Source organism: Bactrocera tryoni, chromosome 2, assembly GCF_016617805.1.
Source record: "Bactrocera tryoni isolate S06 chromosome 2, CSIRO_BtryS06_freeze2, whole genome shotgun sequence".
NCBI lineage: Eukaryota > Metazoa > Arthropoda > Insecta > Diptera > Tephritidae > Bactrocera > Bactrocera tryoni.
Genome location: NC_052500.1, coordinates 18,031,874 through 18,053,997, shown reverse-complemented (window position 1 = coordinate 18,053,997; position 22,124 = coordinate 18,031,874). Strand labels below are relative to the sequence as shown.

The 22,124-nt window shown below is 34.0% G+C and overlaps 2 protein-coding genes across 3 annotated transcripts in view; both read left to right on the top strand.

Moving 5' to 3' along the window:
• LOC120767688 (sodium-coupled monocarboxylate transporter 2-like) overlaps nt 1-7,839 on the top strand; it is a 13,307-nt gene extending 5,468 nt beyond the window's left edge. Inside the window, exons 10-20 of the mRNA XM_040093879.1 lie at nt 42-100; nt 3,458-3,570; nt 3,632-3,772; nt 3,935-4,092; nt 5,536-5,603; nt 5,673-5,722; nt 5,805-5,874; nt 6,270-6,424; nt 6,564-6,822; nt 6,881-7,572; nt 7,707-7,839. Of these exons, the coding sequence (XP_039949813.1) occupies nt 42-100; nt 3,458-3,570; nt 3,632-3,772; nt 3,935-4,092; nt 5,536-5,603; nt 5,673-5,722; nt 5,805-5,874; nt 6,270-6,424; nt 6,564-6,822; nt 6,881-7,572; nt 7,707-7,839 (1,898 nt within the window). The remainder of the gene's footprint in view (nt 1-41; nt 101-3,457; nt 3,571-3,631; nt 3,773-3,934; nt 4,093-5,535; nt 5,604-5,672; nt 5,723-5,804; nt 5,875-6,269; nt 6,425-6,563; nt 6,823-6,880; nt 7,573-7,706) is intronic.
• Nucleotides 7,840-8,813: 974 nt separating this feature from the next.
• LOC120769732 (sodium-coupled monocarboxylate transporter 2-like) lies at nt 8,814-15,569 on the top strand. 2 transcript variants are annotated; one of them, XM_040096882.1, is made up of 11 exons: nt 8,814-8,950; nt 12,056-12,165; nt 12,224-12,364; nt 12,518-12,677; nt 12,876-12,941; nt 13,015-13,066; nt 13,138-13,205; nt 13,748-13,902; nt 14,296-14,554; nt 14,623-15,314; nt 15,439-15,569. In XM_040096882.1, the coding sequence occupies exons 1-11, from the start codon at nt 8,948-8,950 to the stop codon at nt 15,566-15,568; spliced, it is 1,836 nt and encodes a 611-aa protein (XP_039952816.1). In that variant the 5' UTR covers nt 8,814-8,947; the 3' UTR covers nt 15,569. The 2 variants fall into 2 exon arrangements, with proteins under 2 accessions (XP_039952816.1, XP_039952815.1); XM_040096881.1 differs by lacking the exon at nt 8,814-8,950 and adding an exon at nt 9,526-9,672.
• The last annotated feature ends 6,555 nt before the right edge of the window (nt 15,570-22,124 follow it).

Below are 22,124 nucleotides of genomic sequence, written 5' to 3'. Positions count from 1 at the left end.
TTGTTATTTAGTTTAATTAATATTTCATTTTTTCGATACAGATTTTTACCGAGAGAATGTTTCAATGCTACACCTAATGCAAGCCCTACTTTATCCCGAGGTAAATCTGAGCGAATATCATCTGACCTTTCGAATAAGTCCAAACACCCGAGTGCTGCGGAGAAATACTAGAAAGTACAGATTATATAAACTTTATAGATATATGTTTAATAAATCTTATGTACTATGTAATGTTTTTGATTTTTTTTCGTAATTCGCAAAAAAATGCCTGCTTTTAATATCAATCTTTGCAGTTATTGAAATGAAAATAGTCATTTTAACTCCTCCCTACAATCACACTTTTCTATCTTGACCTTAGTCTGTTATTTTTTAACAGGTATGTTGGCATAAAAGCCGCGGAGGTTCTGTAGAGGTATTTTTAGCGTTGGAAAAAGTTATCTTATTTCGAAAAAATTTCAAAGACACGTTTCACGTATTTTAATACAAATTTAATACAAGCATGTCAAGACTTAATCCAATTCTCCATATAGCCAATTTTGGTTTTCCGGTTTCGACTTATTTTTGGAGCGGCACTCCCTACATTGTTAGACAGTGACGATGTCATATTCATAAACTCACGTCTCATCAGCAGTTATGATGCGTTTGATTAATCTAGCGTCCGCAGTTGCGACCTTTACTACATTTCCATTTCCTTCGTATTAAAAGGCTTCAATTTGAATATAATATCTACTAAATACTTGTTGGATAATTGAAGTAATTTTCAGACATATAAGAATATAGTAGAATAAAAAGTCTGAAAGGAAGTGTGGTATTAGAAGTCTATTTAATGAAATTATGTTTGCTGTATGAGAGCACATTTCTCGGAGCTTAAAATCTCTGGAATTAAATACAGGGTGGCTTAAAATTAACGCAAAATTTAAACATGCCATGTACCTTAAAACAAAAGACAAACCGACAGTTTAGGCTTAGTAAAAATAGAGCGTTATACGATAGAACAACGTCTCTTCCATATGGAACACTATTTCAACAATAAGGAAAGCTTGGCGGCCGCACTTCGAAAATTTCGTATAAAATTAGGTCGGAATACTGTTTTAACTTCGTCAACTGTGAAGGTCTTCAAAGAAGAACATAATTTACGTGTTGCTGAAAACCATCACTTTGAGACACCCTATATACACATAATAACTAGTTTATGCGATATGATATCACACTAAACACTTAAAGTTGCTTCAGTGACTTCCTTCCAATTATGAGCTTAGTATATTTTTGGTATCTGGTTTGTGTGGAAGTACATAAAACTAATTTATTTCGGTCGACATATACCATAAAGACCATAAATACAATAAGCAATATTGTGTCATATTTGTTATCAAAGATTGCGATTATATTTAAATTATAATTTTTGAATTTTATTTTTTATGTTCATATAATTTTTTTGGTTTTGCGAGATTAGGATTTCTTTATTTTGAAATTTTATAAAAAAAAAACCAAATTTTTTTCGGGAAAGATGTCCTCTTGTCAATAAATTTGAAACAATTGATAAAAGAATATTGTCGTAGTTGTCATTGATCAATATTTAAACAAGATTTAGTGAGCATTGTTTATCAAAGTTTTTTTTAATCAAACAGAATATTAGCATCAAAGTATTAGACACTCTATACTACATACTATATTCTCGTCATATATCACATTTATTTATTAGCTATTTTAATTAGTGCAATAAATTTGCTAAACAAACTAGTTGGTTAGAGAATTAATAAGAAAAAAGAAAAGAAAAAAGAAGTTATTAGCTAAAATTTTGCCAAAGCGAAGTGTATGCGAATTTCAGTGATATTGCAGCGGTTGTCTGATAGTGCTAAAATAATTTAAATACAGAGAATATATGAATAAATATAATCTAGCTTTTTATCGTCGCTATTATTGATTCTTCAAAATGCAGAACAGGGTAAGAAATATTAGAATACAAGGACGTATGGTAATCAACGAAATAAATTTTAATTTGAGCATTTCATTACTTGCTGTGTTAAATAAGAAATACAATTGAAGAAAATGGTGTATTTTCATATGCATATGTATAGTATATGATAAACTATTAGAATTACTTTATCAAATTTTCATTACAGTCTTAGTGTTATACATATTACTTTGCCTTTATATTTCGGGATTTGACAACCGCAGTGTTACAAACTGTAAAGTTAGAAATTTTTGATGATCTACATACTCAGAACGTTTTGACATACGACGGCTATTTTTGTTGTTTACAGTAACTTATTATATTCATTTCGATCAAAAAATGGAATTAAATCTCAAACATTTTTGCGCGAATATTTTTTTATACTTGCAACGCAGATTAACTCAGTAAGACTGTATCGGCGAAGTTAATTCCATTTTTGACATTGAAGCACCATCAAGTAATAATGTTAATCGATGGTATGGTGTATTCAATCGAGGTCGTAGAATTGTTCGCGTATGAAGCTATTCAAAGCGAATGGTTACCTGGTTTTTTTGAAACAACCAAACCACAAAAGCAACGCAGAACAGTATAATCCGTTTAGCACTTGACCTTTTTTTTGCCAGTTGTCTTTCAATATATCTGGAAAGTCAACCGCCCGAGACCGATCACCATGACAATGCGAGCTCTCACATATAGACTGAAGCAACTGCATTTTTGAGCACTCAAAACATCGATTTAATAAGTTATCCTTCATATAGTCCCGACTTTGCAATAAATAACTTCTTTTTATTCTCGTACGTAAAAAATAAACTAAGAGGTTAACGTTTTCGACACGCATGTTTTGGAGATACCTCAATCAGAGTACCAAAAGTGCTTCGACAATTGGTTTAAACGCATATAATATGTATAATATAGCTTTCAATGGAGAATATTTTGAAAAAACAAACAAGAGATTTCGAATATTAAAATTTGTTTTTGTTCTCTAATCCTAATAATCACTTGATTCAGCTTGAAAATAGTTAAAATCGGTCTGCATTTTCTCTATGTTCCACACATCGAAAAGGAGGGGTTCCGTAATGGTGGTTTATTTCCGTAACACTTGGTGAAAACAGATGTTTCAAAAATAATTTACTTTTAGAAAAGTTTTAGGGTACAATGATCTCATACCGTTCATTAAGAACGATTTAATGGTCAAATACGATCAAACTCGGACTGAACCACGGCTACTTCTCATAGAACCACATTTTGAATTATAAGCTTTACAAAACATATTTTTGACATTAATGAGAGTTTTAAGGCAAAAGGATCTAACGGTTAGCGTAAAAAAATATCGCAATGAAATTTGGCACCAGGAATTGGTGATCTTGATTCACGTTTTCTCTAGTGATCATAGATCATACATACACTGATTTCATTTACTCAGATTAACTTTAAACACATATTTAATTATAATGACTTTTTCACTGAGATCATGTATAGAAATATTTACATTTCTTATTAAAGACTTCCAACTATGCAAAATATTCGCAATTTCATTTTTCAATTCCCGACTACTGTGTCTTTGGAGCGCTTTTGTTGTTCTCCACAGGAATCGGTATCTATTTTGGCTACATAAGGTAATAAATGCTCGTACAATGAAAATCAATAATAAATATTTACTAAACTTGCTTAATTCAGAAAGAAACCGGTTAAATCAAGTCGCGATGAAGAACCAAACGATCATAACGTACCCGACTTTGGTTCTAAAAGAATGAATGAATATATGCTGGGATCCAGACAAATGAAAGTATTTCCAGTGGCAATGAGCCTTGTTGCTAGGTTAGTATGCCATTATTTAATGACGTTTGCTAAGAAAGTAAAGTGGGTTTGGGCACTAGACATAAAAATTAATCTTATATTGCCTCTTCGCTTCTTCATACTAGAATTTGCTTCCTTAATAACATAATGATTTACAAAAAATATTTGTTCTTATGAAAATAGCTACATTTCTGGCGCAACTATGCTGGGCACACCATCGGAAATCTACAATTATGGAACTCAATATTGGTTCATCATTATACCGATCATTTTGATGGCAATTACGGTGTCAAAAGTGTATATGCCAGTATTTTCCGTGTTAAAAGTTAGTTCTTCTTATGAGGTGGGTATTTTCTTTTTGTTGTATTATATTAATAAAATAGCTTTTTATTAAAACTAATCATTTTATTTGTGACTGAGGGTCAGATCATCAACTTTTCATATTTAAAAGTATTCTTAGCTTTTAGATTTAAACATATGTTTCTTTTAGGCATTTTTAGGCCGGTACGGTGCGTACGTACACTAAGAGTTTTTCATCAAATAAAAGACCTCTTTTGATGGACTAAAATACCATTTCGCAGGAATTGCAAAAATGGGGCGACTGTTAGGCAACAAAAATCCACATTCAAATAATATAAGTATGTGTGTATGTATACAAGACTGATTACAAAATAATTATGACCAGATTACAGTTATAAACATTTTATAGTTCCCCAAAAGATTTTTGTTCATACATATGTACACATTAATCTAATATAGCCAAAAAAAAATCATATCAAAAATTTATCATAAATTTGTACATTTATCTACTTCTTGTGTAATTTATACCCTCTTCAAAATTATACCAGGTATACAATTTCTGAGAAATCAAATAGCCTAATTTCACGGAAAATGTTACATTCGTGAATATGATGGATTGTGCTAAAAGCAGGATTTACTCCGTAGAAATCATGATCAAGTTTGTCCCCGCATAATTTTTTTCTCAAGCAGAAGGTAGTATTTTAGAATTGCATCCTTATTTAGAAATTTCAGAAAACATTTTGGAAATCCTTAAAATTATGCTTTAGTTTAAATATTTAAATCATTCTACCAAAACTTGATTATTAGGTTGGAAAGGAAAGATATATTTTCATGTAATAAAACTTCGTCGAACCAGTCCTTGAAATGTTGTGTAATAGCCCTAACAGACGGCAGTTTTAAGCCGGATTAAGTGCTTACTTAATCAGATCCAAATTTGTAGGTGACAGGCGACAGCTATGCGAGTTAACAGCTGATTGTCATTTTTATAATATTTTCAATGAAAATGGATAGAGGATAAACATTGCGGTTGTTAGCCGACCAAATTTTACAAAACCGTTTTTTATTACAAAAACATATCAACACGTTATTCTACAAACTGCATCATAACATAAAACTTCTTGTTTTATTATTGAAAATTTGAAAACAGCTGTCTGTATTGCTTGATTTTCATTCACAATATATTAAAATTGGGCACTTTTAACAATGTTGCCCACGAAAATGCAGCTAACTCTCTAAAATTTTGAGGATTAAATGGGAGTTAGCAAAGCACTTATCTTCAGTAACTCCTGAATTCATCGCTGCCCTCTGTCAATGGTATAAAGCTAATTTAACTAGGGTTAACAGCATGGATATTTTTATAATACATAAATATAAGGTTGCTTCATTATGTAAAGAAATTTTCCTGATTTTAGGTTGCCGAGCTCTTTTCAAAAATTTACTCTCATCTCTTCAAATTTACAAACAAAAAATTTGCGTTTACTTTTAATATTTGGAAATTCGTTTCGGCGGCAGTGTTCGGACTATTGCCGCGGTTCTGTTTACTTTTAACTTGGTAGGTATAAAGAAATACTTCGTTTAGATCACGAAATGTTGAAATCATTATTTATACCATTCGCTTCAGATGTTGTACTTGCCAATAGTTTTATATGTGCCCTCATTAGCGTTTAATCAAGGTAAGATGAAAGTAAAATGCTATATTTTATCAAGACAACATGAAAAGTTTGATTAATATATTTTTCTATTATTGCTCCGTGGTCACTGGAATAAATGTATACATCACTAGTAGCTTCATCAGCTTAATTGTAGTGATCTACACAATATTGGTAATATATAGACATATAGTATATAAGAGGTTAATATAAAGATATACTAAATAAGAGACACTCGCATGCGGACATTATAGTAATTAAATGGACCTTCTTATCGACTTAGTATTAACGCCTTTCTTGTTGAGTTGCCAATCGAAAGAGGAAGATTATACTAAAAAAATCAAAACTATACACTAACAGAGTCAAAAGGAAAGAGATCAGTACTACTTCAGAGAATTGTGACGAATCTACAATTATTTTCAGAAACAAATAATAATATTTAATAACTGTAATTAGTACTAGTTAGTTCCTTTTTCAATATTGGGTAAATCGGTCTACCTGTCTCCTTAAAACCACCATTTTAGGCTTAACGAATATGGAAGAATTAACTATCTAAACATAAATTTTAGGGTGGTATTAAAGCTGTGATCCATACAGATGCATGGCAAACATTGGTTATGTTTATTGGGCTTATAGTTGTCGTCCTACTTGGAACAATATATGCAGGTGGATTTGGACCAGTATTTCAGCACGCTGCTGAAGGTGGGCGCATCATATTTGCTAAGTAAGTCCAAATAATCGTTGAATGAAAAATAAGTGCGTTCATATCCCACTGCAGCAATACCACTATGACGATTTCTTTCTTTTCACATCATTCTACAATTATATAAATTCCTAGTCTACGTAATATTTCTCTATTACAGTATAAACCCATCTTTATATGAGAGACAGTCATTGTGGGCTGTATTGATTGGTGGCTTTTTCTATTGGACCAGTATTAATAGTGTAAACCAGACGATGGTTCAACGCTACATGTCCCTGCCGACATTGAAAAAAGCACAGCAATCGATGACGATTTTTGCGATCAGTGCTATAATATTCATTTCGTTTTGCTGTTTCGCCGGTTTATTGATATTTGATTACTATCGAAACTGTGATCCACTAAGCGCTGGACTTATCTCGGTAAATATTACATTACCATTTATATGGTACTCAATCGAATTAGTTAATTTTCTTACAGAATAACGATCAATTACTACCGATCTATGTAATGCATACGGTTGGTCATCTGCAAGGCATACCGGGTCTCTTTATAGCCGGCGTCTTTGGCGCAGGCTTAAGTTCTTTATCAATGGGATTTAATTGTGCTGCTTTGGTGATCCTTCAGGATATTGTGCGTGCTAGTTTTAAAGTGAAGCTAAGCGAACGCGCTTCAACGATTCTTGTCAAATTCACAATAATTATTCAGGGTATAATAGCGGTTGCATTAATTTTTGTACTCGAAAAGTTAAGTGGCATTTTGAGTGTAGTGTCTTCGCTGGTTGCCATTGAAACTGGCACCAGTTGTGGTATATTCACACTCGGAATGTTGGTACCATATAGCACAACGAAAGGTGCTTTGGCCGGCGCTGCTGCAGGCGCAATTATGTCAGGTTGGGTGTCTTTTGGCACACAAGCAGCAATGGCAAGCGGTCAACTTGGTTCGCATAAGTTGCAAGTTTTCGTATCGGAGTGTCCTGCTAATTCAACAATAACTGAACCCGATTATGTTGATGAGTCGGACGTATTTCCGTTATATCGTTTGTCGTATCATTGGATACCTGTGATTGGTGTTTTATCAACATTGTTGGTTGGCACTGTCACATCTTTCCTTTGCGGACCAAGAGACTTGAAAACGTTGGACGCAGTTGTAATTTCACCTGTAATCCATAGGTAAGAACTATTCTTATACACGCGAGTTCGAAAGTTTTAGTTTTGGATGAAAGAAGGTCCGATGGGTGGGGACAATTTTTCTTTGCAAAATTTGTTATTTAGTTTATATTAATATTTCTTTTTTTTCGATACAGATTTTTACCGAAGGAATGTTTTAATGCTACACCCAATGCAAGCCCTATTTTATCCCGAGGTAAATCTGAGCGAATATTATCTGACCTTTCGAATAAGTCCAAACACACGAGGAGTGCTACGGAGAAATACTAAAATATATACATATGTACATAGATTAAATAAACTTTATATACATATATACATAAAACTCTGTTCTTTTTGAAACATATTCGGTATCTGCGGAGTTGAATAGGTTTGGTCCGATTCGGATAATTTTTTTCATAAGGTAATACACCTCAAAGACTATTCGTGCAAACTTTTATTCCGATAAAGCTATTGATTGGTTTTTGGTTTGTATACCGGAATTCGAATTTTGTTATAAAGGAAGGAGGCGTTTTTATCTGATTTTTGCATTTTAATGTAAGAACGTTAGAGTAATATGATCTAATTTGCTTGAATTCGGTTCAGTTGGTACCGAGTTATGAGTTTTCACCTAATTGTGGGCGGTGCCACGCTCTTTGTACAATTTTGAAACGGACTCCTATCAAATATTTCCGATGCATCTTGGCTGCGAAAGTTAATGCTTCTAACGTACGTAGGAAGTCACTTTTAGTAGTTAAGCCTTATATGGAAGACAGGGTGTGTTATCAACAGACTGTAAAAATTTGCGATTTGTTGTGTCGAAAGGATTTGTTCTGAGTAAATATGGTAAAAGTGGTCTGGAAGATGTGCACAATAAGACTATACATAAATATAATACATATACTTATGTATATAAATAATTATCAAGATCATTTATATAAGTATCTATCTCATTTAATTTTAGTCATTACAAACAACCGTAAGTTGACCAAAAGCATAATACTCTATAATAACATGTTGCGAGAGTATAATAACGGCACTTTTTTTCTGTCAATATGTTCTCGCTGTATGTATTGTAAGATTTGTAACAGTATTTATGGCAACACTAAGTACACTACCTAGTTTATATGCGATAATGGCACTAACTACTTAATAGTATCTCAGTGGCTTTCTTCTTATTATGAGCTTAGTATATTTTTGATATCTGATTTGTGTGGAAGCATTCTTTTGATATGTATAAAACGAATTAGTTTTCGGTCGCTATACTATCTTATTATAACAGCAAACTGACTAAACTATTTTTTTAGTGTGCCAGTTGAATGTTTAAAAACCTGAGAAGAATATAAAGTATTAAAAACTAATTGTAGAGAAATAAAAACGATATACTTTTGAGCACACAATGGTAAAAATCATAAATATATTTCTAAAAAGTCCTGTTTTGGAAAAATAATCCTGTAAAAGGTCAGAAACCCACGAAATGGAGCACAATCGCAATCAGTGAATTTTTACAAAAGTCCCTTACATAACAAGAAAAAAAATTACATCAGAAATCTAATTTTGCGATATTATTAAGAATAAAGTTTATTCATTTTATTATCTTTATTTATACTATATATTAGGTTTTTGAAAAAAAAAATTCAATTTATTTTTTTTATATACATACATAAATTCAAACAGAAAATTATGTTTGTCTAAAGAAAAACAATTTAAAAAATTATAAAAGTGTCGAGAATGATGTCCTGACTGGCCAAAAAATTTGAATTATTTAATTGCAAAAAGATAATGAAAGTGATAAATAATATTTAAACCAGATTTAGTGAGCATTTTTCATCTTTCAAAGTGGATATCAACTACATTGTCATATCACATATACCATATACATACATATTTATTAGCTCTTTTAATTGTGGCAATAAAATTGTTTAAAGGCACTGGTTGAGTAGACAACTTTTATAAAAAAAACTGCTCGTAAAATTGCAACAGCTTGGAAAAAATTTTGAACATTGCGACCGTTATCTGATATTACCAAAATAGTTTTAAAGGCCTAGCAATAAAGCATACACGACTAAAAACAATCTTCTTTTTATCGTCGCTTATCGTTAATTCTTTACAATGCAATATAAGGTAAGATAAACTAATAAAAGAGAAATATATCTACACTCGTGGTCACGCAAACCTTACCACTATACTTTCTTAAATTTTCTTTCGGTCTTTTTCGTTCATTCGGGATTTTTTTCAGTTTGGCTTTTTTGTGTTTTAGTAAGCAGAAGTAAACTAAATTAAATTATTTAATTATAGTTATAGTTTTTAATTTATTACGTTTAATGAGTAAAACGCAAATTAGCTCTTCTGTGTTTATACAAAAGCGGCGGATTTTATTGCTTTTAAACTGATACACCGACTAAACTTCGTGTTTCAATTTAAAAAAAAAAAATAAATATTAATTTAAATTATAGTGCAAATGAAATTAAATTAAAAAAATAAAAAATATCTTTTTTTCATTGCATGTCAGTCAGGTTTGAAACCTTACCACCCAAAATTTTGAAGCAATATGCACAACACTTGAATATTTTGAGTGGTAAGCTTGGCATGGCCACGAGTTATATATTCTAACCACTTAGTATAGTTTGAAAATGGTCAAAATCGGTTTATGTTTTCTCTATGTTCCACACACCGAATATGGGGGATTCCATTGTACCGATACACGTTTTATCGCTTGTATGTGAATTGTCTTTGTTCTTTTGGAATAGTTGAAAATGGATAAACTCGGACTGAAACACGGCTACTACTCATAGAAGCATATTTTGAATTATCAGATGTCTTGACTTTGCAATAGATAATTTTAACACTAGAGAGAGTTTAAAGCAAAAGCGTTATCGGTCCATCAGTCAGCATCAGAAGATATCTAAATAATCGATTGAGTCAGCCGACTTCGACGAAAATATGGTTATATGAGGTCCTAGATTCCCGTTTAAGAAAAATTATCAAGCTACCTGGCTGTCTCCGGATCAAAAACCACCAACCTAACCGATCATGTCGTGATAGATGGAAGACATATTTCCAGTGTTTTAGACATGCGTACGTTCCGAGGTCCTAACATCGACTCGGACCACTATAATGTTGCAGACCGAAAAGGCAAAGTAGCAGGTGGCACGATGAGAAATGTCGTGTCGCAGTGGAGAGAAAACAGACTCCCTACCTCGCAGCGTTACAGTCGACCACAACACGTGCAGGATGATATAGATACCGAGAGTTGAAGAGGGAAGCGAAATGCATTTGCAGACAAACAAGGAGAGAGGCCGAAATGCGTGAGTCTGAAGTGCTTGACAAGCTGGCCGACAGAAGTAATGCTCCAAAATTCTACGAAAATATATGGCGACTAACAGAAGGTTTCAAGACCGGAGCATACACTTGTAGAACCCCCAAAGGTGATCTAGAGACTGATGCCCAGAGCATACTGAAATTATTAATGGCTATAAAAGCTTAACCCCAGGAGATGATGAACCCGATTCCCCAATCAATGACGATGGAGCGGACGCTCTATTGCCCGACCATGTGGAAGTTCGAATAGCAATTACCCGTCTGAAGAACAACAAAGCGGCGGAAGCCGATGCATTGAATACCAAGCTTTCAAATACGGTGGCGAAGAACTGATAAGCGTGCTTTGCTCATCTGCTCAATCCCCAAAAAAAATGGAAACCCCACAATCTGCGTCAACTGGATGGGATAAGTCTCTTCAACTTCGCATATAAGGTTCTATCGAGTGCGCTTTAAACCTGGAAATTTTACAACCGACCAGGAATTCACAATGCGCTAAATCTTGGAAAAGACCCGTGAGAAGAGAATCGACATACACCACCTCCTCGTCGATTTCAAAGCTGCTTTTGACAGAAAAAGAGCTGTTTTGTCTGAATTTGGTATGCCCGAAAAACTAATACGGCTGTGTAAACTGACGTTCAGCAATACCAAACATGATACTGGTAACCGTTAGTTCTGCTTTCTCCAGACTGGATAAGGAACTGAAGTAAATGGCAAATGGGTCTGGTAGTGAACGAAGGCAAGACTAAATATATCCAGTCACCAAATAAATAGTCGTCGCACTCGCGTCTTGGCTCCCACGTCATTCTTACCAGTCTTAACTTCGAAGTCGTAGATAATTTCGTCTATCTTGAGACCAGCATTAACACCAACCATAATATCAGCCTTGAAATCACTATTGCCAATAGGTGCTTCTTTGGACTGAGTAGGACGAACAAACACCAAACTCTACATGTCACTCATCATCCCCGGTGTTGTTGTAAACTTGGTCATAACCGCAAAAGTGGTTTCTACGCCGAAGAAGAATGTTTCGCTCGGCATAATGCAATTTGGCACCATAAATTGGTGATTTTAATCAAATTTTTCTTTAGTAATTATAATATGAGCCTACTGATTTTAGTTAGTTTAACATTTAACACGTAATTTCTACAAAGACCATGTATAAAAATATTTATTTTACTTCTTATAGATAACCAATCAAGAATATTCACAATTACTTTTTTCAATTCCCGACTACTGTGTCTTTGGAGCGCTATTGTTGTTCTCTACGGGAATCGGTGTCTATTTCGGCTACATAAGGTAAATTAGATAAAAATCAATAATATATAAATAAAAAGTATACATTAAATTGATTTAGGAAGAAACCGGTTAAGCCAAGCAATGATGGGGAACCCAAGGACCATAACGCACCGGACTTTGGTTCTAAAGGAATGAGTGAATATATGCTGGGATCCAGACAAATGAAATTATTTCCAGTGGCAATGAGCCTTGTTGCTAGGTTAGTATGCCATTATTTTATGAGGTTTGATAGAAAAGTATAAAAGCTTTTAGGTGACCACCGTAAATTAAAAATATATGGTCTCATCACTGCATAGGTGAGCTTTCTTAAGAATGTAATGAAATACAAATATGATTTATCTCTATGAAATAGCTTTATTTCTGGCGGAGCTATGCTGGGCACACCATCGGAAGTCTACAATTATGGAACTCAATATTGGTTAATCGTTATATCGATACTTTTCATGGCAATAGTGGTGTCAAAAGTCTATATGCCGGTTTTTTGCGCATTAAGAGTCAGTTCTTCTTATGAGGTGAGAAATTTCTTTTTGTTGTATTATACGGATATTAATTAAATATTTTTGTATTTAAGGTAATGATTTTAGTTTTGGATCGAGAGTGAGATCATAATAAACCTATCAAGTACTGCCATTTGTCATAGACAGGACTTTATTTTAAGTTCACTAGTCATTTTCGAAAATGTAGTTTAAATGTTTCCTGTTTATTTTTAGTATTTGGAAACTCGTTTCGGTGCGAGCGTTCGAACTATTGCTGCTGTTTTGTTTATTGTGAAAATGGTAGGTATAAAGGAAGAAATAATTCGTTAAGACAAAGAAAGGTTACAATCATTATTTATACTCTTCTCTTCAGACAGTTTACATGCCAATAGTTGTATATGTGCCAGCATTAGCATTTAATCAAGGTAAGATGAAACTTATTTAGCATAAAATCGTTTAAAGTTTGAATAATATATTTTCCATTGTTCTTCCTTAGTCACTGGAATTAATGTTTACATAACTAGCAGTGTCGTCAGTTTTATTGTCGTGATCTACACAATATTGGTAATATCCCTTCATATAACTATAGTAATACTTACAGATGGTAAAAAAACTAATTAATTCGGGCGGAACAGAATATTTATATCTTTAATTAAAGTTTTAGTACCTATAAATACTATATATTGGTAGTCGAAAAAGTTTTTTCGTATTTTCAATAGATGTTGCAGTCGTAATAAATTCTGGGAAGTTGAAAAAAATGACAGCTGTTTAAAAATTAGTGAAAATAATGAAGAAATTAGCTATTTTTGAAATTTTTATATAAAAATGGGAAGAGTGCCACGAAAGCCACCAATGAAATTTGTAAAGTTTACGAAGACGATGCTGTATCAGTACGTACGGTATAACACAACAATGGTTTGCTCGGTTCCGTTTTGGAAATTTCGATTTACACTGATGGAATAATGTCTCTAGCAGAAAAATGGCAAAAAGAAATACGAAAAGACTTTTTCGACTATCTAATATATAGCGAAATCGGCCTTCCTGTTTTTTTAACATTATCCTTTTTGCCAAAACGAGTATGATAAATATCTGAACGTAATTTTTAGGGAGGTATTAAGGCTGTGGTTCAAACTGATATATGGCAAACATTTGTTATGTTTATTGGGATAATAGTTGTCGTCATACTTGGAGTGATATATGCAGGTGGATTTGGACCAGTATTTCAGCACGCTGCTGAAGGCGGACGCATCATTTTTGCTAAGTAAGTCCAAATAATCATTGAAATAAAAAACGAAAAAAACATTAACTTTCACCGAAACTTAAATAGCTTTTTCAAATACAAAAGATTCCTCCTAAGAACTTAATTCTGATCGTTCAGTGTGTATGGCAGCTATAAGCTAGAACGATCCGATCTGAACTGTTCTTTCGGAGATTATTTGGTAGCGCTGTCTTGGTCAATATTATAAGTATTTCAAATTCGTAAAGATGTCTTGTCAAATAAAGAGTTTTCCTTACAAGTACATGATTTAATCGTTGCGGTTTTGTTTCCATTGCATTAATGTCATTTGACATCACTATAGCGTTTACTTCAATTCACATAATACTTTCTACAATTATATAACTGACTATCCTTCCGATCATCCTTCTATTACAGTATAACCCCATCATTATATGAGAGACAGTCATTTTGGGCTGTATTGAGTGGTGGCTTTTTCTATTGGACCAGCTATAATAGTGTAAGTCAGGCTATGGTTCAACGTTACATGTCCCTGCCGACTTTGAAGAAAGCACAGCAATCGATGGCCATCTTTGCGATCAGTGCTATAATATTCATTTCGTTTTGTTGTTTTGCCGGTTTATTGATATTTGATTACTATCGAAACTGTGATCCATTAAGCATTGGACTCATTTCGGTAAATATCATATTACCTAACAGTTATATATGGTACTCGATAGTAGTTAATTTACATCTTTTTTACAGAATTCCGATCAGTTATTACCGATCTATGTAATGCAAACTGTCGGTCATCTACGAGGCATACCGGGTATCTTTATAGCTGGCGTCTTTGGCGCAGGCTTAAGTTCTTTATCGTTAGGATTTAATTGTACTTCTTTGGTGATCTTTGAGGATATTGTACGTGGCAGTTTTGGGATTAAATTGAGCGAACGTGCTTCAAAAATACTTGTCAACTTCGTAATAGTTATCCATGGTGTAATTTCGGTTGCGTTAATTTTTGTACTCGAAAAGTTAGATGGCATTTTGAGTGTGCTGACTTCGCTGGTGGCCATTGAATGCAGTACCACGTGTGGTGTATTCACACTCGGCATGTTGGTACCATGGAGCACAAAGAAAGGTGCTTTAGCTGGCGCTGCTGCAGGCGTAATTATGTCTGGTTGGGTGTCTTTTGGCACACAAGCAGCAATAGCAAGCGGTCAACTTGGTTCGCATAAGTTGGAAGTTTTCGTATCGGAGTGTCCCGCTAATTCCACAATAACGGTACCCGGTTATGTTGATGACTCGGACGTATTTCCTTTATATCGTTTATCGTATCATTGGATACCTGTGATTGGTGTTTTATCAACATTGCTAGTTGGCACTGTCACATCATTTCTCTGCGGACCAAGGGACTTGAAAACGTTAGACGCAGTTGTAATATCACCTGTAATCCATAGGTAAGAGCCATTCCTATTCAAAAGTTTTAGTGCTGGATGAAAGAAAGTTCGATGGGTTGGGGGACGGTGTTTTGTTCCAAAATTGGTTATTTAGTTTAATTAATATTTAATTTTTTCGATACAGATTTTTACCGAAAGAATGTTTCAATGCTACACCTAATGCAAGCCCTACTTTATCCCGAGGTAAATCTGAGCGAATATCATCTGACCTTTCGAATAAGTCCAAACACCCGAGTGCTACGGAGAAATACTAAAAAGTACAGATTATATAAACTTTATAGATATATGTTTAATAAATCTTATGTACTACGTACTGTTTTGTTTTTTTTTCGCAATTCGCAAAAAAAATGCCTGCTTTTGATATCAGTCTTTGCAGTTATTGAAATGAAAATAGTCATTTTAACTCCTCCCTACAATCACACTTTTCTATCTTGACCTTAGGCTGTTATTTTTTAACAGGTATGTTGGCATAAAAGCCGCGGAGGTTCTATAGAGGTATTTTTAGCGTTGGAAAAAGTTATCTTATTTCGAAAAAGTTTCAAAGACACGTTTCACGTATTTTAATACAAATTTAATACAAGTATGTCAAGACTTAATCCAATTCTCCATATAGCCAATTTTGGTTTTCCGGTTTCGACTCATTTTTGGAGCGGCACTCCCTACATTGTTAGACAGTTACGACGTCATATTCATAAACTCACGTCTCATCAGCAGTTATGATGCGTTTGATTAATCTAGCGTCCGCAGTTGCGACCTTTACTACATTTCCATTTCCTTCGTATTAAAAGGCTTCAATTTGAATATAATATCTACTAAATACTTGTTGGATAATTGAAGTAATTTTCAGACATATAAGAATATAGTAGAAAAAAAGTCTGAAAGGAAGTGTGGTATTAGAAGTCTATTTAATGAAATTATGTTTGCTGTATGAGAGCACATTTCTCGGAGCTTAAAATCTCTACTACCGAGAAACAGTGGAATTAAATACAGGGTGGCTTAAAATTAATGCAAAATTTAAACATGCCATGTAACTTAAAACAAAAAGCAAACCGACAGTTTAGACTTAGTAAAAATAGAGTGTTAACGTCTCTTCCATATTGAAAACTATTTCAACAATAAGGAAAGCGGGGCGGCCGCGGTTCGAAAGTTTCGTATAAAATTAGGTCAAAATACTGTTTCAACTTCGTCAACTGTGAAGCAAATAATAATGTTTTAATGTATAGAGGAAGACCTAACTTAGAATTCCAACGAAAATGCGCTAACTCGAAAAGTGAGAATTGTTTTTGAACAGACTCTACCTTATCAGATTAGATTTAGCAACTAAGGTTCCATATCAAAAAGCCATATTCCTGGCTGGCCAAATATTTGAATTTATTGCAAAAAGATAATGAAAGTGATATACATATCACATAGCGTTTGTATTACTTATATTATTGTTGTATTACTTATACATATGTGAATTGTCTATGTTCATTTAGAATAGTTCAAAATGACCAAACTCGGACTGAACCACGGCTACTACTCATAGAAACACATTTTGAATTATCAGATGTTTTGACTTTGCAATAGATAATTTTAATACTAGAGAGAGTTAAAGGCAAAAGCGTTATCGGTCAGAAGATATCTAAATGATATGTGTGAATGTTTCGCTTCATCCTCAAATGGGTTGAGGTTGATCGACTTCGCCGGGGCACGAAATTTGGTTATCTGTAGTACTAGATTCCAGCATAGGAAAATTCATCAAGCTACTTGACTATCAAAGCCACCAACAAGATCGATCATGTTGTGATAGACGGAAGACACGTTTTCAATGTCGTGCGTATGCTCCGAGGTAATGACATCGACTCGGACCACTATTTTGTGGCAGCCAAGATACGCACCCGCCTTTATATAGCAAACACCACACGTCAACAAACACAAGGAAGGTTTGACCTCGAGTAGCACTCATAAGCAACGCGGTATAAGGGAATTTTGGGACGGTATTTCGATGCGAGACGCATTTACAGACAAAAAAAGGAGAGATGCTGAAATATGTGAGTACGAAGAGCTTGACCAGGTTGACAGGAGTAATGTTCGAAATATCTACGATAAGATGCGGCGACTAACAGAAGGTTTCGAGACCGACGCATACACTTGTGGAACCCCCAGAGGTGTTCTAGAGACTGATATCCAGAGTATATTGAAAATATGAAGGGAACACTACTTCAATCTGTTGAAGGGTAGTGAAATCATTGCCCGATCATGATTCTTTGTACGACGATTGGAGTTTAAGTGTGCCGTACTCAATCCATAAAAAGTGAGGTTTTACAATTTGCTCCAACTTTAGTGTGATAAGCCTCCTCAACATCGTGTATAAGGTCCTATTGAGTGTACTGTGTGAAGGATTAAACCCCAAGGTCAACAAATTGATTGGAGCTTATCAGTGTGGCTTTACCCATGCACGTGCTTGTCGAATTCAAAGTTGCTTTTGACAGTACGAAATTTAGCACAAAGCCGCTATGCCTGAATTTAATAATAATTCGAACAGAACTAAATAGAGTGTAGAGCTGCTGGCGTACCCCCATGATATTAATACCATTAGCCTCAACAAAAGCCATTAGTTTCTGCTTTCTCCAAGCTGGGTAAGGAAGCGAAGCTAATGAGTCTGGTAGTGAACGAAGTCAAGGCGAAATATCTTCTGCCATCAAACAAACAGGGTGGCTCCCACGTCATTGTTGATAGTCATAACTTCGAAGTCGTAGGTAATCTCATTGATCTTGGAGTCAACATTCACACCAACAACGTCGGCCAACGCAAGATAATTCTTGCCAACAGGTGCTACTTCGGGCTAAGTAGACAATTGAAAAGTAAAGTCCTCTCTCAACGAACGAAGAACAAACTCTACAAGTCACTTTTCATCGCCGTTCAGCTATATGGTGCAGAGGCATGGGTGATGATCTGTGTTACAAGTTTTCGAGAGAAAGGTTCTGCGGAAGATTTATGGTCCTTTCCGCATTAGCAACGGCGAGTACCGCAGTCGATGAAACGATGAGTTGCATTTATAGTTCAGCGAATTAAGAGACAGTGATTGCGCTGGCTAGGTCATGTCGTCCGAATGGATGAAAACACTCCGGCTTTAAGAATATTCAACCTTTAAGTCAGACACCTCCCATATTTGTTTGAGTATTTTAACAAAACAGTGTTTCATTCTAGTAGCAAGACCATCTATAAATATATTTATTTTTCTTCTTATAGATATCCAATCAAGAATATTCACAATTACATTTTTCAACTGCCGACTACTGTGTCTTTGGAGCGCTATTGTTGTTCTCTACGGGAATCGGTATCTATTTCGGCTACATAAGGTAAATTAGGTAAAAATCAATAATATATAAATAAAAAGTATACACTAAATTGATTTAAGAAACTGGTTAAGCCAAGCAATGATGAGGAACCAAAGGATCATAACGTACCGGACTTTGGTTCTAAAGGAATGAGTGAATATATGCTGGGATTCAGATAAATGAAAGTATTCCCAGTGGCAACGAGTCTTGTTGCTAGGTTAGTATGCCATTTTATTAATAGGTTTGATAGGAAAGTATAATAGTTTTTTAGATGATCACCGTAAGTTAAGATAAATCTTATATGATCTTAAGAATGTAATACAAATATGATTTATGTATCTCTTTGAAAATAGCTGCATACATTTCAGGCGCAACTATGCTGGCACACCATCGGAAATCTACAACTATGGCACTCAATATTGGTTAATCATTATATCGATAATTTTAACGGCATTAGTGATGTCTAAAGTCTATATGCCAGTTTTTTGCGCATTAAGAGTCAGTATTTTTTTTTTGTTTTATTAAATTAACTACTTGTATTTAAGGTAATGGTTTTGGGATTTATTTTTATTCGATGGAGATTCAGGTGTCCTGCTAATTCCACAATAACTGAACCCGGATATGTTGATGAGTCGGACGTATTTCCTTTATGTCGCTTATCGTATCATTGGATACCTGTGATTGGTGTTTTATCAACATTGCTGGTTGGCACTGTCACATCTTTTCTTTGCGGAGCAAGAGACTTGAAAACGTCGGACGCAGTTGTAATATCACCTGTAATCCATAGGTAAGAACTATTCCTATACACGCGAGTTCGAAAGTTTTAGTGTTGGATGAAAGAAAGTCCGATGGGTGGGGGACGATTTTTTTTCCTAAATTTATTATTTAGTTTTTATTAATATTTCTTTTTTTAGATACAGATTTTCACCGAAGAAGTGTTTCAGTGCTACACCTAATGCAAGCCCTATTTTATTCCTAGGTAAATCTGAGCGAATATCATCTGACTTTCGAATAAGTCCAAACATATGAGGAGTGCTACGGAGAAATACTAAAATATATACATACATACATAGATTAAATAAACTTTATATACACATATGTGACCTGGTCTACGGAAAGGGAGCATAGGTGTCAAAATTAATGAGATAACGAGAAATAACGGTGAACGGAGAAATAACGAGATAACGGTGTTTCCCAGAAAACTAGTTTTCGCACGTTAACTCCCTTTTCGTAGACCAGGTCACATATATGTATGTACATAAAACTCTGTACTTTTTGAAACATATTCGGTATCTGCGGAGTTGAATAGGTTTGGTGGCACATCTCAAAGACTATTCGTGCAAACTTTTATTCCGATAAAGCCATTGATTGGTTTTTGCTCTGTATACTGGAATTCGAATTTTGTTATAAAGGAAGTAGGCGTTTTTATCTGATTTTTGCATTTTAATGTAAGAACGTAAGGGTAATGTGATCTAATTTGCTTGAAATGGGTTCAGTTGGTACCGAGATATGAGTTTTCACCTATTTGTGGGCGGTGCCACGCTCTTTGTACAATTTTGAAACGGAGTCCTATAAAATATTTCCGATGCATCTTGGCTGCGAAAGTTAATGCTTCTAACGTACTTAGAAAGTCACTTTTAGTAGTTAAGCATTATATGGAAGACAGGGTGTGGTTATCATCAGGTTTCACAAATTTTCGGGATTTGTTGTGTGGAAAGGATTTGTTCTGAGTAAATATGGTAAAAGTGGTCTGGAAGATGTGCACAATAAGACTGACTATACATATAATACATATACTTATGTATGTTAATGACAGCCTCCGCATAGCAACCTTACCATGACTGTAAATAAAATTGAATCATTGCATTTTGCAATTATACTGTCTCATTAATTAAAAATCTTAATAAATGTTTTTGATTATTTAAGAATTCGATATGTTTTTTCCGTTCTGAATCCAATAATCCATTATTATCAAAACAATATCGCTCGCCCTCACAAGAAGGCATAACAAGAACAATTGTAAAGAAAACAGAACGCTTAACGTTCTGCTGGAATTTGCTGTCACAGCTAATATTGTAATTAACTCTTTGTTCTGGATTCAATCAAGCTGATGCTTACACTTCAGCTTTAACTTTAAGTAAATAAGGCCAAAATGTATATACATATATTAGTATTTCACAAATAAAGATTTGATTTGTATCTGGCAATCCACTAGAACCACACGTGTTCTCATTTCATCCGCGCGTTCGCGGATATAAAACATATATATTTTTTTAAATTCCCACGTCGCGGGAATTAATTGGCGGCCAACGTGGGGCACGAGTTCAAAAAAGTGCCTACTAAAGTAAAAAGTTAAGTTAAAGTTATACAGTTTAACACGATGTCAAAAGTGCCTACTAAAGTAAAAATTTGGCGCGAAGTTAAAACTGCTTACTAAAGTGAAGAATAAAGAAATAATAAAAAAAAGTTTTTTATAAAGATATAGTTTAATGAAAACTATGAAATGAAAAGAAAATAAGTTCAAATTAAAATTAACTATATTTAGAATATACATATATTAGAAATGGGAAATAGCCCAAGTATTAAATATAAAAAAACTGTCATATTGCGACTTTTGTAAGAGCGATCATGATACATATGAATGAGAGCCATTTTTTAGGCGAAGAGGGGACAAACTCCCCTATCTCAAACTACATGATTTCAAATTAAATAAAAATTTAAAAGCTCTAGTCGATACCGGAGCAACCTCATGCTACATTAAGCCTGGGGTCTATAATAATAAAAACGAATTAGCCATTTATAAGCGCAAAAACACCGTGAATGGCTATTTCATTATCAAATTTTACCACTTAATAACCATATTTGGAGTCGAAGAAATCTTCTATGAAATAGAGGGATTAGAATCGGATCTACTTTTGGGATACAATTTCCTTAAAAATATTGATGCACTTATCGATGTGTCCAATGGGAATTTAATTTCAGGGTAAAGAATAACTTGGAAAATGAAGTATGAATATTTATTTTGAAAAGAAAACTAAAGAACAAGAAGCTACAAGGTTAGCCGAAGATTTTACCGGTAATATTTTATTTAAAGCAATTCTTTTGGGACAAAAAGGTCCTAAAACGCCTGCTGAAGATTTATACCAGCATAACGAAAAAAATAATTATGCAAAAAATATTGTGGAACGAAAAAGTTCTACGACGCCAGCCGTTGATAATACCGGCAATATTTTATTTAAAGAAATTATTTTGGGACAAAAAGGTCCTAAAACGCCAGCCGAAGTTCTTACTGGCAAAATAAAACCAAAAAAAGAATGGTGAAAAACCAAATAAATATATAAAAATACAATATTTTGATTACTTGGGACAAGAAAATCTTAGGACGCCAGTCGAAGATAATGCCGACAATAAAATCAAAAAATATACTCCAAAAAAAAGGAGGTACTAATATTTTAAAAACAAATAATTTCAATATTAACGATGAAAA